Raw genomic sequence first — 14892 nt, forward strand, 5'->3', positions numbered from 1 at the left:
ACGTGTAATATGTAAAAAAAGAAAAAAAAAGGAGAAACAATAAAATTCAGAAACAATAAGGAACGAGAAATAATAGATTTCAACCTACCGTATGGTTCTCATAGATTCGAAATCTGTTATTCCTCGTTTCTTTCATTGCGTCTGGATCCTTGTCATCCGTGAATCATGATAATTAAATCCGCCTTTCAACAGCAGCACCAGCAGCAGCAAGACTGTCGCTTACACCTACGAGGCCTTCTTCGTGTCCGATGGCCGATCGAAACGACGCGGCGGTAACGGGAATGGCGCCGCCGTGCCCGATAAAGAGGCCGCCCAACCGGACAGGCCGAAATTTACGTGCACCGAGTGCGGCAAGCAATACGCCACGTCGTCGAACCTGTCGCGGCACAAGCAAACGCATCGCAGTCTCGATTCCCAATCGGCCAAAAAGTGCATTCACTGCGGCAAGGCGTACGTAAGTATGCCCGCCCTAGCGATGCACGTGCTCACGCACAAGCTCGCCCACAGCTGCGGCGTCTGCGGCAAAATGTTCTCGCGACCTTGGCTACTGCAGGGTCATTTGCGCAGCCATACTGGCGAGAAACCGTACGGATGCGCTCACTGCGGCAAGGCGTTCGCCGATCGCTCGAATCTAAGGGCGCACATGCAGACGCACTCGGCTGACAAGAACTACGAGTGCTCGAGGTGCCACAAGACCTTTGCCCTCAAGTCCTACTTGAACAAACACCTAGAATCGGCGTGCCTGCGCGACGAGGAGATGCAGCAGCAGCAGCAGCAGCCACAACATGCCGGTAACAACGCCACGCAGCAACAGAACACCAATCGAGGCTTGTAGCAGCGCTTCGAGAAGGAGAACAACGACGCCACGATGATCGAAGGCTCGAGAGAGAGCTAGCGGTGCCCTATAATCGCCGCTTGATCGCGAAGAGGCGCGAGGGTACGAAGAGCAGAGGAGAGGATATAAGGTTTGCCCGTAGATTTTAAGTAGAAAAGTGCCAGTAGAGACAGAAATGAGAGAGAGAGAGAGAGAGAGAGAGAGAGAAAGCGCGAAAGAGAGAAAGAAAGAAAACAAGAGTGAAAAGGAAAGACGAATAGAGAATTAAAAGAAAAGAAAGGGAGCAAGAGAGAGGGAGAGCGTGAGTTTATTAATAATGTCTAACATTAATAAAAACGTCCAGTAATGTTAAGTCGTAAAAAAAGAAAAAAACACGTCGAACGATGACGTCCACACTGCAGAGTCTAGTCACTCTAGTCGATTATATACCTATTACATTATATAATATTATATTATTATATATATATATATATAGTATATATATATTTACTAGCGCGTACGATTCTAGTCCGCGAAGCTCGTTACGAAGACATTATTTATTAATATTTAGCTGCCTAAATTAAAACGGGGAGTAAAATAAGAGATCCAAAATTCGCCAGACCGAAATGATGGATCCAGAATCTCAGATTCACGAGCCGCGCTCGTCGAATCTCGATCACGGCCCGGTCTCGATCCTTCTCATTGCGATCGAGACCGACCACTGTAACATCGAAACGCGCAGGTGTGATCGATGATTCGCAATCAATTATTGATATTAAAATTAATTTTCAGTTAGGAAATTGTAAGCACAGAACTAATTCCTAGGAATAATTGCTAATTCGACATATATAGGTATTTTAAAAGAATAACAGAACTGAACGGAACCGATTATCCCATCTGTTGCATTTGATCAATAATTTAAGTAACGATCACTTCGAATAACATTGCTTGGGACGGGTCGAATATTTCCAAATATTGGCTACATAATTTCAACAATTGCATTACACTCGATATAACAATGCCAATGTGGCTGTTTGAAGATACTTGCGCCTGAAATTGTTTAAGAGTAAAAAGGAGGTTAACAGTCATTCGCGGTACACGTTCATTTTAATATTTCATTGAGTAATATTTCATTCGAGCCCATTGGGATAGAGAACGATGAAAGCTATAGCTAATCGATAAGCGCGGTAACCAACGAGTGTACATAGTCGAAGTTATGTCTTCGACAAATGAACGAGTATTCTTACAGAAGATATGGGCTTGAACCTTGAGGGAAATCTTTTATCCTTCCTCATTTTTCACAAGCTAAATCGTCGACGCACACCTGCGTATTTCGCACGAATATGCGATTTACGCGCCACGTGTAACTGGTAACACGCGCACATTTTCAGTCATGAAACGAGCGGCTATGTCGTGATATTGAATCAATGGTGAAAAATGATGCGCGAGGTATCGCGGGGGTAGTCGCTCGCGCGAATCGACTGATGTGGTGATGCGATCGTGGACACGCAAGCATGCGTATGGTATCGTATAAAACAGAGACTCACACGTACATCCACGTATTTAGAGCAAAATTCGAGTAATAGATGCGTAACATTGTTATACACATATTTTATAGAAGCAATATAAGAAAAAAAAAAAATATGACGACACGTACGGTCAAAGCAATGTTTCGACACAACGAATTATATAATTATACATATAGAGGCGAACACATCGAAGTTTAACGAAGTCTCGAGCAAAAACCGACGATATGCTTAGGCATGATGGAAAATGATCGCCCAATCCACACCCCCTGGTATGGTTTTTTTTTTTTTTTTGTTAAGGATAGAGGATCTTAAACGTCAAATCGGTATTGATTTTTTTAAATAGTACTTTGCTTTTGTAACTTTTAAATTATTCCTTTTAATTTACTTGACGGGATACTAATTATGTTATTTTATATACTGTAATACATTATTATATTATTATATTAAAAAATCTCTATACTATTTGCCGTAATAATATAGATTGCTCCTATATATTGATATCAATTAATAATTTTATAGAAGTAAAACTAATAAATTCAATTCAGCATATTCTACTAATTGCATAGATCGTGCATTGAGTATTTAATCATGTTCATGAAAAAGTTATTAATGATGTTTGCGTGATGAATATACGTCAAATATATTGGTCTACATTTCTACATATTGAATTAGTTATCAGAATAAATTTGTTATATTCATAATTCAATCAGCGTATTATGTTGCGCCATAGCGTGTGTTATGGAACCGGAATAATAAAAGGTAATCATTTAGCCATGACAATTAATTGATTTTTTATATTTCAAAATGAAATATAAAATCGATAGTGTATTGCTATGCATTTAATCGCGAACTTAAATAATTTTACACGTTTTTCATTAAATGAGAAAGAGAGAGAAAGAGAGAGAGAGTACTAAATGCAACCAGTGGGGTGTGGATGACGCTTCACGTCGCCCGGCGGAAAAAATAATTACACTAAAATAATTATTACGGCCGATGAGCATGCGGGCAACATGTCCGATCATTTTTTTTTTTTTTTGCAATGATCGTATTATCGAGAAACGATAACATATTTTGCATGTACAGTAGAAAGAAACCTCGCCGCCAAAAAGGAGAACAGAACGAACAATATTTTTCGCGTAGCTCGTTCTTCGGACCGAATCGTGTCTAAGATCGATAATGCTTGACGCGCAGTGGAGCTTTGTTCAATTTTTTTAAATTCCATCTCGCGCAGCATTAGCTGCTAATAAATACGCCACGCTGCTATTAATGCATATATAAGCATATATAAATATACGGCTATAGAACAATAAACGATTAAGCAATATTAATTTATTTGCGTAGCATACAACGAAAACAAAATCTGCAATATTACGCACCGCTCGCTTGAAAACTTGCGTAAGTTTCTCAAATCTCCCTAATTTCCTTTGGCTGTTTCGTTCGTCATCGTTTATTCGCTTATTGTACCGTATTCTTCGTTCTACGTTTATTTCTTTGTATAGTAGAAATATTGTTACTTTCTCGATCTCATAGTCATGGTGTCATAATTATTTGTTCCTGTATTTATTATTGACGGATTGTCAAGATATTGAAGTTATGTACTTCTTTCAAATTTTCAATCTTGAAGCTATTTCGTTTTTTACATTTTTCATGTATCACGTATATTAATTTCTTGACAATTTCGTCCTATTTTATTGTCATTGTAATATTAATATTATTATTATATTTATTATTTATTATTATTGGTATTGGTATTTATTATTATTATTATTATTATTATTATTATTATTATTATGCTAGTACAACGATTCGATACAACGATTGATATTCATGTGTTACGAGTATAAAAACTAAAACTTGTGCAATTTCCATTTTAATTCGTAAAAAAAGAAAATGCCATTCCGTGCGACAAGCTATTTTATTTAAGGTAGTCTCGCGGGTATAGTTATTAGTCGATACACTTAAACTTCCGGATCGTGCTAATATATATGCATAATATACATTTATATATTATACGTACACGTAAACAGAACGTTCTCACTAGTAGAGGTAAAGCCTAAAGCAATTTCCGATACTTAAAAAAAATTAAAAGAAAATAGGACACAACAGAACAATGTTAAAGGATTGCCAACTTGTTTTATTCTACAGAAATTGCTCATTATATATATCCGTTTATTTTTAATCTATTCCACAATACCGTTTTCTTTTTACAAATTTTATTAATTAATTTGTTTAAGACAGCTAATTATTAGGAACCAATAAAAAAGGAATTAATAATCGACATTAATAATTTTGTACGAGAGTTCTATTTTTGCAAATTATTTATTGTACTGTTTAGGCAATTAAAAGGCTGCCGTTTGAATGCTCACGCATTGGAAGCTTCATTCTATGTAATGAATTTCTTCCGTATATAATGAACGATAAAGAGCAGCCTATGCATTTACATTCAAGCAATACTTAAATACAGTATTTAACGATTATACATTCAAATAATTCGCAATATTTAATTGCACAGACTTTATTTTTTTTTTTTTTAAAGAGAATCGTATTGCTTTCGATTTTACCGTCGGTTGTGGGACATCCTGTATATAGTCACAACTCATAATTCAAGTGTATAGAGAAAGACTGTGCTCGTCTGTCGACTTAAATGCCATTATGAAAAAACAAACCGGAGTTTTAAAAGGGAGCTACGATCGAAAGGGAGCATATCCATTTGTTTTCTCACGATTTGTAGACGCGCGTAGAAATTGAACAGCTGTAAAGCGCCGATTAGAGAAAAACGGTCGGTGACTATAGTCAGTAATTAGCGAACGGCGAGGGTTCGTTGTGGGAATTGCGTCAGTTAAAAGGTTACCTAGTCAATTTTTTTAATGCAGATTGTTACTCGACGACATGAAAATAGAGTCATGCGGAAAATTTGTTCCCGGTAATTTATTTTTTTAGCCCGTTTAAACATAGGGATTACGACTATAGAACAAAATCTTATAGAAAGACAATTGAAAGATTTATTAAAATTATAAATATATCCTTCCCTTTTCAAATAGGACAATGCGATGTAATGGGCACTGCATAATTTAAAGTTAATTGTAAGGAGAAGGGACGCAAAAAGTTTTCCTGTGATCAATCTCAATAACGATCTCTGCTAAAGATAATGATTTCATAAAATTACTGAACTCTGCTTTGAATCCTATATAATTATCAGCTTGACATCATTATTATTTATATTTATGTTATCCTTGCTGCAAAAATAATGGTTACTCACCTTATTTAATTGGAACATCGATCTTTTTATCGCCTATTTTATGTGTTCTCAATTTTTATACAATTTGACGTTTTAAAACGATTGTCATACTCCCGTTTACTTTTCTCACGTTTCTTTCGCGGATATGTCATTGCCTTAAATGCCAGCAGAGCGGCTACTCCTATAGCGAATTTCTCGAGCCTCGCCGATAGTTAGAATCGAGGGAATCATCTCGATTCAAGCTCAACCCTGTTATCGTGAAATCGATGTTATATAGAGGTGCTCAAAGAAGTGTGTACAAAACATAAGAGAAACAGAATATAAATAAACGACATTAAATTTGATGGTATATTTATTGATAACGAGAAGCGAATGCGGCGAATATACTTATAGCGATAGGAGTTCTATCGAGGATATAGAAATGGAAAATAAATCCGTTTCGTAGTCGATACTCTTGTGTAAAAAAAAAAATAAAATCCCTATCTTACTCTTACACTCTTTAATCGCGGGATTATAATGATACTAGCTTCTATATTGCTATACTGTACTATATCGATATATGCAATTGGTCGAAGGAAGGGCTCTTTTCGTAAAAATTTATTAATACTCGCATTATTAATACTCGCGGATGTGTGATTATCTTTCGTATCGGTTTTAAAAAGAAAAAAATCGATTTCCATTCGAATGTGACTTTAATTTAGTCGATTTCACCCTGAGATTTTGCCGATTGTTGTTATTATTATTATTATTATTATTCTTATCAATGTTAGAGTTCTCATTCGGATGAGATTAATTTATGAAATAAATTTCTTACTTATGCCTCTCTTATAAAATTATCATTCATATTCAAATAAATTTATATTCATTAATGATTAATGGTTGCGCGCGAGAGCTTAAAATTTTTGCCGCTATTGCAAACAGTGATACAAGTAGATATAACGCAGGTAACGTTACGTAACGACCATTTAAAATTACATTTTTAATATCGTACTATGTTATGATAACGCGCTAGCAGCACATTAATCATATATTAAGCAATCTCTAATGTCATCTATAATAATTATGATATATCCTTATCGCGCAGCGAGGAATAAAAAACGAATGGACAGCCCTTCCTCATCCAATCAAAAACTTAAATCCTCCTCTTTCGTACTTTCCGCTTCGATCTGAAAACTTGGCTCTCTAAAGAAAGCCTTCTCATGGCGTGCTCGAGAAGTCGAGATCAGAATCAACGTCGAAACGTACTCTCTTCGTGGTACAATATAAACAACTTCTACTAACAAAACTACAGACGTGCGTAATACTTTCGTGCGACTGACGCGGTCGATGGAGATTCTTTTACGCACGCACATCTATGTTACATGCAAGCGTACACACGGAATGACACACACCACCCACAAAAACACACACACACACACACACACACATATACATTCATAAGCGTCCTCTTTTAACTACTGGTTCTTCTACTCTCCTATCTCGAGTGTCCTTGCACCTCCAGTGGTTTTAAGGTCAAATGACTGGGAAATTTCGGTCGAGTCGTCGTACGCTCTAATTGGCAAACTTGCCACTGTGAAAATGGCCACGCTCTCCCATATATATGTATGCTTCCCTCGTCTCAATTTATCTGGTGCATTCGTTGGGATATTTTCCCGCGCTATTTTGCCACGCGCGATTTATCGAACTCGATCCACGTTTAATTACGTTGCGCTTTCCGAGATCCGAGGGCAGAATATGCCGCCACCAAATATATATATATATGTATTTTTTACAAATGATATCGAACCACCATTTAATTTCATCGTAATATAAATTAAAGCGAGTCTTTCCCCATTCGGACGTCTATAAAACCCAACATTGTTTTAATCCACATTGGACGAATTCGCGCCCGTGTCATTTTATTTTAATCTACGTTTGATTTAACTTTAATTTAGCCGGTGCAGGTCGACCATCATTTCGCTCCAATTTACCTTTGATTTAATTGCAATATCCGGCCGCGCCGCACGCCTGACTGTCGTTTTATTTCAATTTATCTTTGATTTAATTGCGATTTCCGTCCACGCCGTTATTTTGTTTTAATTCGCGAGCCGCGTATTTATTTGAACGTACATTTTTAAACCACTGCGAAATCCTCATTTGTCATCCCTTGTAAACGCGCATTTCCGCTGAGATGAAAAAATGAAATTTATTCAATAGAATTTTTGTTCAATCGAAATCGTTGATAAAATTATAGTTAACGTAATAACAATTGAATGGCATGCGTGGGCAGATTGGATTTCAATTAACGTTTCAGGAAAGAATATAAAGAAATGCCATAATAATAATCGGCCCCTGCAATAATCTGTCTGTAGTAATGTCAAACTATCGAAAGAGATATGCGTGATTTTTAAATAAAAATAAATATTTGCACGCGCATCAATTCAATCTCTCGCAATCAATGCAATTGTACCGTCACTGATCGACGCGCCGATATGTGTCTGAGTGCAATCTGCGTTAATTGAGCGTAATTTTCAGAAGACACGCGATGTACGAATGTACACGGGAACACAGGTCGCACAGAGAAAAGAGCCAGAGAAAAGGTTTCATTTTAAAGAAATTTTTTTTGCTATACGATTAAAGAAAAAATTCCTTTGATTTGTGAACAAATTTCTTTGATTTAAACATTATTTTTTTAAATCAAATAAAATTTATTTGACGTTAAATCAAATAAAATTTTTATGATTCCAAATTTTTATGATAAAATCAAGATTTGAATGTCATTTCTTGGATATACATGAACATAATTTCTTTAAATAAATTTTATTTGATTTTAAAAAATAATGTTTAGATCAAAGAAATTTTTTCACAAATTAAGAACATCTTTTCTTTAACAGTATAGTAAAGAAAATTTCTTTAAATCGAAGCAACCTTTCATTCTAAAAAAAAAAATCAGTGTGTATTTAATGCGATGTCTATATAATTCTAAATACCAGGGGGGTTGTATTCTGTACGCGTCTACCACGATAGTTGTCGGTTGTCGTTGTGTCTTGCGCAGATATTTTGTATAGTAAAAACAACGCCGACAACTGTCGGTAGACGTGTACAGAATAGCACTCCAGGGATTATCAATACAAACCATGTTGGTGTTAATATTAACATTAATATGGTGAGAATTATATAAACATCGCATGTCGCACAAAGTCTACTCGATACGAAAAAGAACTTCATGAGGGTGCGAGCGAAGGTAAAAACGAAAATTGATAATTTTTGTTCATCGCGTGACTTATCTTGATTATTTATTCGGGCTTTTGATAAGAGCGCGAAAATTTTCAAGACGGCGAAAACATAGCTTTTCGCATCTGGCCGATACTCTCGAATTTCACAGATTCTCGAATCTCTTACGGTGCAGCGAAATGATCCTCCTCTCAGATAAGATACGCTGTGTAGGCATATACGAGATAAACGCGCGACGTACTTTTGTAATCCTTCCAACCAGGGCCTTGATGATTTTTTAATCGTTTGTTAGTTGTCTTAGACATAAGCGAGAGGAAGAGTATAAAAAATAATTTAAAAGGGAAACCGAACAGTTCAAGGAGAGAACGTATGAGACAACGGTACGAAATTACATGCTACTCTCTTTACTCTCAATCGCGATTAAGCGTGACCAGTTTTTACAGCATCGTAAATTGGTCGAAAGTCCAAACGAGATTAATTGGGCAGCCGTTGGTGTCTAAGCTTGCTAAACGAGAAAACGAAAATCGTTATTAAATCGTTATGGAACATTTCAGAGTCGGTTGCATCGACATTTAACTATGATTAAGTGAATATTCCATTTCACTATTTATATATCACAGCACCATCATTTACGAACTAAAAGAGAATCTATCTAAAAGAGAGTCTATCAGAGATGAAACAACTTTTAAACTACAGAACGCTGAGCGTATATCGTTTTGTCGAAAATGATAATTCTATAGAGCGACGAACGTGATCGTCTTGTTCCTCAAAAGAGGAATCAAATATTTCATACAAACACAGAGCACAAATATTCTAGTTACAGTGACCAAATTATAACTAAAATAAGCAGATTTGACCTAGAGATTATCGGATTCATAGTATATAATTCAAAATCACTCCCAGTTTACTTTAAATATAGATGAGAAATGCAAAGCGAGCGCGCGTTATACTGATCACATCTTAGATCGTTAATTATGTTCTGTACTGTAAAAAAGTTGTAGGATAACGGTATTAATCACTTCACGGTTGTCCACAGAAATTGTCGTTAAATTAGTTGGAATACCTGTGTCATATTTGGGTGCTAATGCTCGTTACGTATAATTTACATTGCACAATATCATCGTTATCATCTATCAATGTCGTTATAACACGATTATCATTTACGATGACATTTCACAGGATTGCACACAGTCGAACAGAACCCTGACAATACTGAAAGGGATGAATGGATCTGACTTTGCTGTGGCAAGAAAACGTTGTTAACGTTTGAGGTCCAATTTAATCCATAACAGGGATGCTTACACCAATATGATATTTTATCAATTATTATTCCTATAATATTATTAAAATTAATATTGCAATATTGCGGCTTTCAGGAATTATTATCCAACAGTTCATGTAAGTCCTACATCTTTTGGTACTAATACCAATTCAAATGCAACGCATGCCAATAATGTTCAGTAATAAAATGATACTATCGGAGTATCGTAAGCATCCCTAGGCAAATTGAATTCGCGTTGTATATCCAGTTTCAGGAGATCCCCGGATATCCTAGACTCTTTTTCGTCGATAATAAAATGCGCTTGACAGCATGACACTTAGAGATCCATGTGTTCAACACTAGTTCTAGCAGTTAAGTATATGCCAACTATAGCCAATCGGGTTTTCCTATCGAGTGAAAAAAAAGAGATATCGATCACCTTTGATTCTTAAGGATCTTAAAATCTTAGAAAATGAAAAGCTTTAATTTACGATTTATATTCGTCAAGCTATTGGAAGTGCGTGGTTAAAAAGTCGTGATGAATATCCTGTGAATATCCTGTGAATATGTGTGAGTGTATGTGTTTATGTATTGATGTGTGTCTGTGTGTGGATTAAATTATTACTTTTTCGAGTCAGATCCGGAAGCTCAAGAGTCGATGAGAATCGAAAAACCGACCTATATATTTTATTATTTAGCATTACCACAATTAATCTTCAACGCGCGAAGATGTGCTTTTGTCATCGTAAGAAATAATTCCCGATAAAGTATCGAAAGTTTACGGATATCGCGTAGCTTAATAATATATATTTCGGGAGAGTAGAAAACGCCGGCGACGTATTTCACTTGTAAGTACAATATACAAGGAGAAATTACGCGGATTTTTACAGAGGTTCGTTACCTTATATGACTGTTCGCCGGAACGGAATATTCGTGTCACGATTGCGTAAACTTCCTCGCGCTTATACGCTCGTTATGACACCATTCTGCATTTCCGACTCGCGCAATTTACGTATTGCGGACAGATCGCGATTTGTGAGAGCGGAGAAAGATCGGAAAGTGACTTAATTTTCGCGCGGAGAGAAAGCGAGCGAGCCATCTGGCGGAAAAATGAAAAGTCGCAGCGCCGATAGAATTAAAATCGTCCAATCGATTGATTGCCAGATCGAACATAAAACGAGCGACATTTGATTCGTACGGATTGTAATGAGGAGACGCGCGTTTACCGATGCATTATATATAGTAAGTATTATATACAATACTTACGTATACATGCAGACACTCACACGTATATACTCGAATATACAACACAATTACGTACACACGTACACACATGTATACATATATATTAAGACGACTCGACTGTAAAAGTAATATCGTTAAATATCGTTAATATCATTACATGATTAGCATTGGTTTTAGCTTCGTCCCGCATTTTATTTCTGCCACGTAATAAATATGTATATAAAAATATAAAAATATAGATATAGACGATACACAACGATGTCACGAGTACTAGGAAGTAGCGGTATAAAGGACTATTTAAATGAAATCAGCACTTAAAGCATATTATATAAGCAGCAAGATGAAGTAAACTATTATAAATAATATTATACTGGCGAGAGCTGGGTCCCCAGTCGGGCCAATATTCGATAAATATCGGCGTGAAGATCTCGAATTTATTTTTTTCTTTTATTATTTCCGACAAGTGTGATACACATGCGTTTCCGGCTTCCGGTTCTACGTTCTTCCTTCATTTTGTCGGTAGACATGTCGCAAATATCAATTCTAGTCCGTGTAGATGCCTTTCCGAGTTTCATTCCTAATCATATATGCGATCTCAGTTTTCTGCACAATATTACAAGTAACATGCAAATGTGAAACATAAAATATTTCTCGAAGAATTTTTCATATTTCAAACTTTTACATCATTCCACAATAAATTTGTTTTATTTGTTTAGTAAAAGTGATAAACTATTGGTAAACAACTTTATAGACTGTCCAATAAAAGTAATTATTAAATGAATAATGATTGTTGATATGTTACAAAAATATGATTTTTATTGAAATTTATTAATACATTTTTCGTTTAGATAAAATTTATCAATTTCTCTTTTTTCCTCTTTTACTTATCTATATATATTTAATTTTATTTCTTAAGACGACACAGTATATTAATGTATCAAAAATTCTTATAGCAATGTGGATGACGTTATGCATTATTAACGTATTGACTTTAAAGAGATATCGTGATATACAACATTAAGAGAAACAGAAGCTATTTCAGACGCCAGTAATTTTCTATAAAGATTGGATGGAACATCGTTGTTACATCGATATTAATTAAATATCGATAAGCAATGTTGCATGTTATATGTTTACATATAATATCATGTTGATTTTGTGTTGATACGTTAAGATCGTAGCATCTTAATAAACGATACACGTAACAAATAAATCCTAAGTTAATCTATATAACATTGCCATATTTAAAACATTTTAAATTTAATTTTTCATGGAAAAAAATTTAGAAAAATGTTGTTGAAATTAATGAATTTATCGATTAATCAAGAAAATTAAACAAGAAAAAGTTTCAGAAGCTGGGAAAGGCGCTGCATGAACATGGAAAACAATTAATCCGTAAATATTATACGAGCTTCTGTCAAAACGTACAAGATAAAAAACTTACGATAAAACACATAAAAACGGAAACATTTTTTACGATGGATTAAGGTCCAAAGTGTGTTCGTAAAATCCAGTCAAGCACTTCGTACCGAGAGAAACTTTAAGTAGATAATGGACGCTTAAGCCGGCTAAAGTTTCAATGCCGGAAATCGTAAAGTATTTACGGAAGTTTTCGGAGTTTTTTATCTTCGATAAAAAAAAAGAAACCAGTCAAAAAATATATCTTCCCTACCATTACCGAACAGTTTGATCATTTTAATTGCGCAACTTTATCACAAAGTACACTACGTGTCCAACACAAACGCACCAATGAACACCAAATAAACTTTTATCGAGGAATTTTTATTTATCACGCGAGTCCGCGCGAAGTTACTAACTTAGTAAGCAATGGAAAACCGAGCAATTCGCGTCTTAACCCGAAAGCAATAATGAAATCAATGCGGAAGAAATTAATTAGTCGAATAGGGGCGATATTCCTCGCGTCGAGGATATACGCGACTATACTTGTTGACCGCGGGTGTCAATAATAATAAATGTTTGATAATGTCTCGGCTGTTTTCGAATTCCTTTCGATGAATCATGTCGATGAGAAACGCAGAACACCCTTTTGATACTTCAGAACGTGCGAGCGATTGAGAAATTTTGGAATTTCATCTCGTATCTAGTAAAGTGATCGTTAACGATCGCGCTCGAATCAGGGCAAAGCAATACTCAATCTAGCATAATTTTACGTGTAATGTCCAAGCAAATGTACAAATGTTTAAGCCAACTCAAGCGCGAAATTTCGATGTTCCCCTATTTCGGATTACTTTCAATATCTCGTGATTCACGATTAATTCGACAGCGTTGAAAAAAAACAGAGAAAAGAATCGCTGGAAAATACGAGTCGTTGCGTACAAAAATCAGTCAGACTCTAATGGAACAATATAACAGCTTTAGAATTTAATATTTACAAATAAGTGGAAGATATAAATTTTTAAATTTTACGAAAATTTACGAAATCTTGTAAATCGTAAATTACCTTAGATGAATATGCTTCGCTAGTACGATTAATTCACAATTTATAAAGTAGGCAAGTATAAATTTTCAAAAATTTGAATTTGACAGTCCGATATGAATTGTACGACAAAGTAATTCGAAAAATGCGCTGCGCTGCGCTGCGCTGTGGAATTGTCGTGTAATCACGAAGCGCACGAATTTTTCATTGTTTTTGCGTTATGCGAGAAACGTGATGAATGCAATCGAGGGAATTGAGATCGAGAGAGGGAAAGAGAAAAATAAATCGCTCAAGGGTGAAAATGAGTCAATAATGATGAAACTGAGTCAATAAAACCTTTCAAGGATGAAACTGAGTCAATAAAATCTTAATAAGCGACTATAATAGTGATATTAAGTACAAAGCTAGCGAAAGCAAGAACGATTCGCGCAAACGGACTATGTAAGTGGCTTCCGATCCCTCTCTCACGGATCGCTCGATCGATTTCATACACGTTTGAATGAGGAAAAAAAAATAGATAAATAAAAAAAAGGAACGCGCGCGTTCACTCGCGCCGCACTTTCGGGATGCCTTAAGCGAAAGCCGAAAATCGAACTCGGTTTCGAGAATGTGTCCGGGACTTGTCGGGGCGTTAATGTAGTAGTTAGATGGATTAATAAGGCCGGTTCCTTGGAAATTGTGAGATGATCACTTTTCGTACTTCGTGTCGTGGAAATGTCTTCTACACCTGTCGTCGTTTACTGTGCTGTCCACTTTGTCTGTTAACACTGTACACGCGTGTCTTCGTATGCGTGCGTCGTCTGTGCTTGCATGCGTGTATGTTAAAGCAACGGCTATCGGTGTTATTATCCGAATCCGAAAAGCGCATAATTAAATGGAATGTCGGATGTATTTGCCGGTCGTTAAAATTATATCCTTCTGTGTGCGAGGTAACGCATTTACGATCAATAATGAATGACTCCTCTCGACTCACACTGAAATCGATCGCGGCACCATCAAACGATAGACTAAATAAATGACAAAATCGATAGTATCGAGATTGTATCCGTGCGGACACATCAAAGAGAATTGTAATATATTTGTAACTGAGTTACCTCGCGATGACGCGCCATCTGATTGTGAATTCGCATTACAAGATCCTATCATCCGGTTCCA

General features: G+C 35.9%; 2 protein-coding genes across 4 annotated transcripts in view; one reads left to right on the forward strand and one right to left on the reverse strand.

Moving 5' to 3' along the window:
- Nucleotides 1-14892, reverse strand: part of LOC105151827 (uncharacterized) — a 67222-nt gene that overhangs the window by 21141 nt on the left and 31189 nt on the right. The window lies entirely within an intron of this gene.
- The window catches only part of scrt (scratch), a 28267-nt gene that overhangs the window by 8316 nt on the left and 5059 nt on the right, over nucleotides 1-14892 (forward strand). Inside the window, exon 3 of one of the 2 annotated variants that reach the window (XM_087402482.1) lies at nucleotides 193-14892. This exon is cut by the window's right edge and continues 5059 nt beyond it. In XM_087402482.1, the coding sequence (XP_087258608.1) occupies nucleotides 193-835 (643 nt within the window). In that variant the 3' untranslated portion in view covers nucleotides 836-14892. The remainder of the gene's footprint in view (nucleotides 1-192) is intronic. The other variant, XM_087402483.1, reaches the window with a different exon arrangement.

This window comes from Acromyrmex echinatior, chromosome 2 (assembly GCF_024713525.1).
Source record: "Acromyrmex echinatior isolate Ae372 chromosome 2, ASM2471352v2, whole genome shotgun sequence".
Taxonomy (NCBI): Eukaryota; Metazoa; Arthropoda; class Insecta; order Hymenoptera; family Formicidae; genus Acromyrmex; species Acromyrmex echinatior.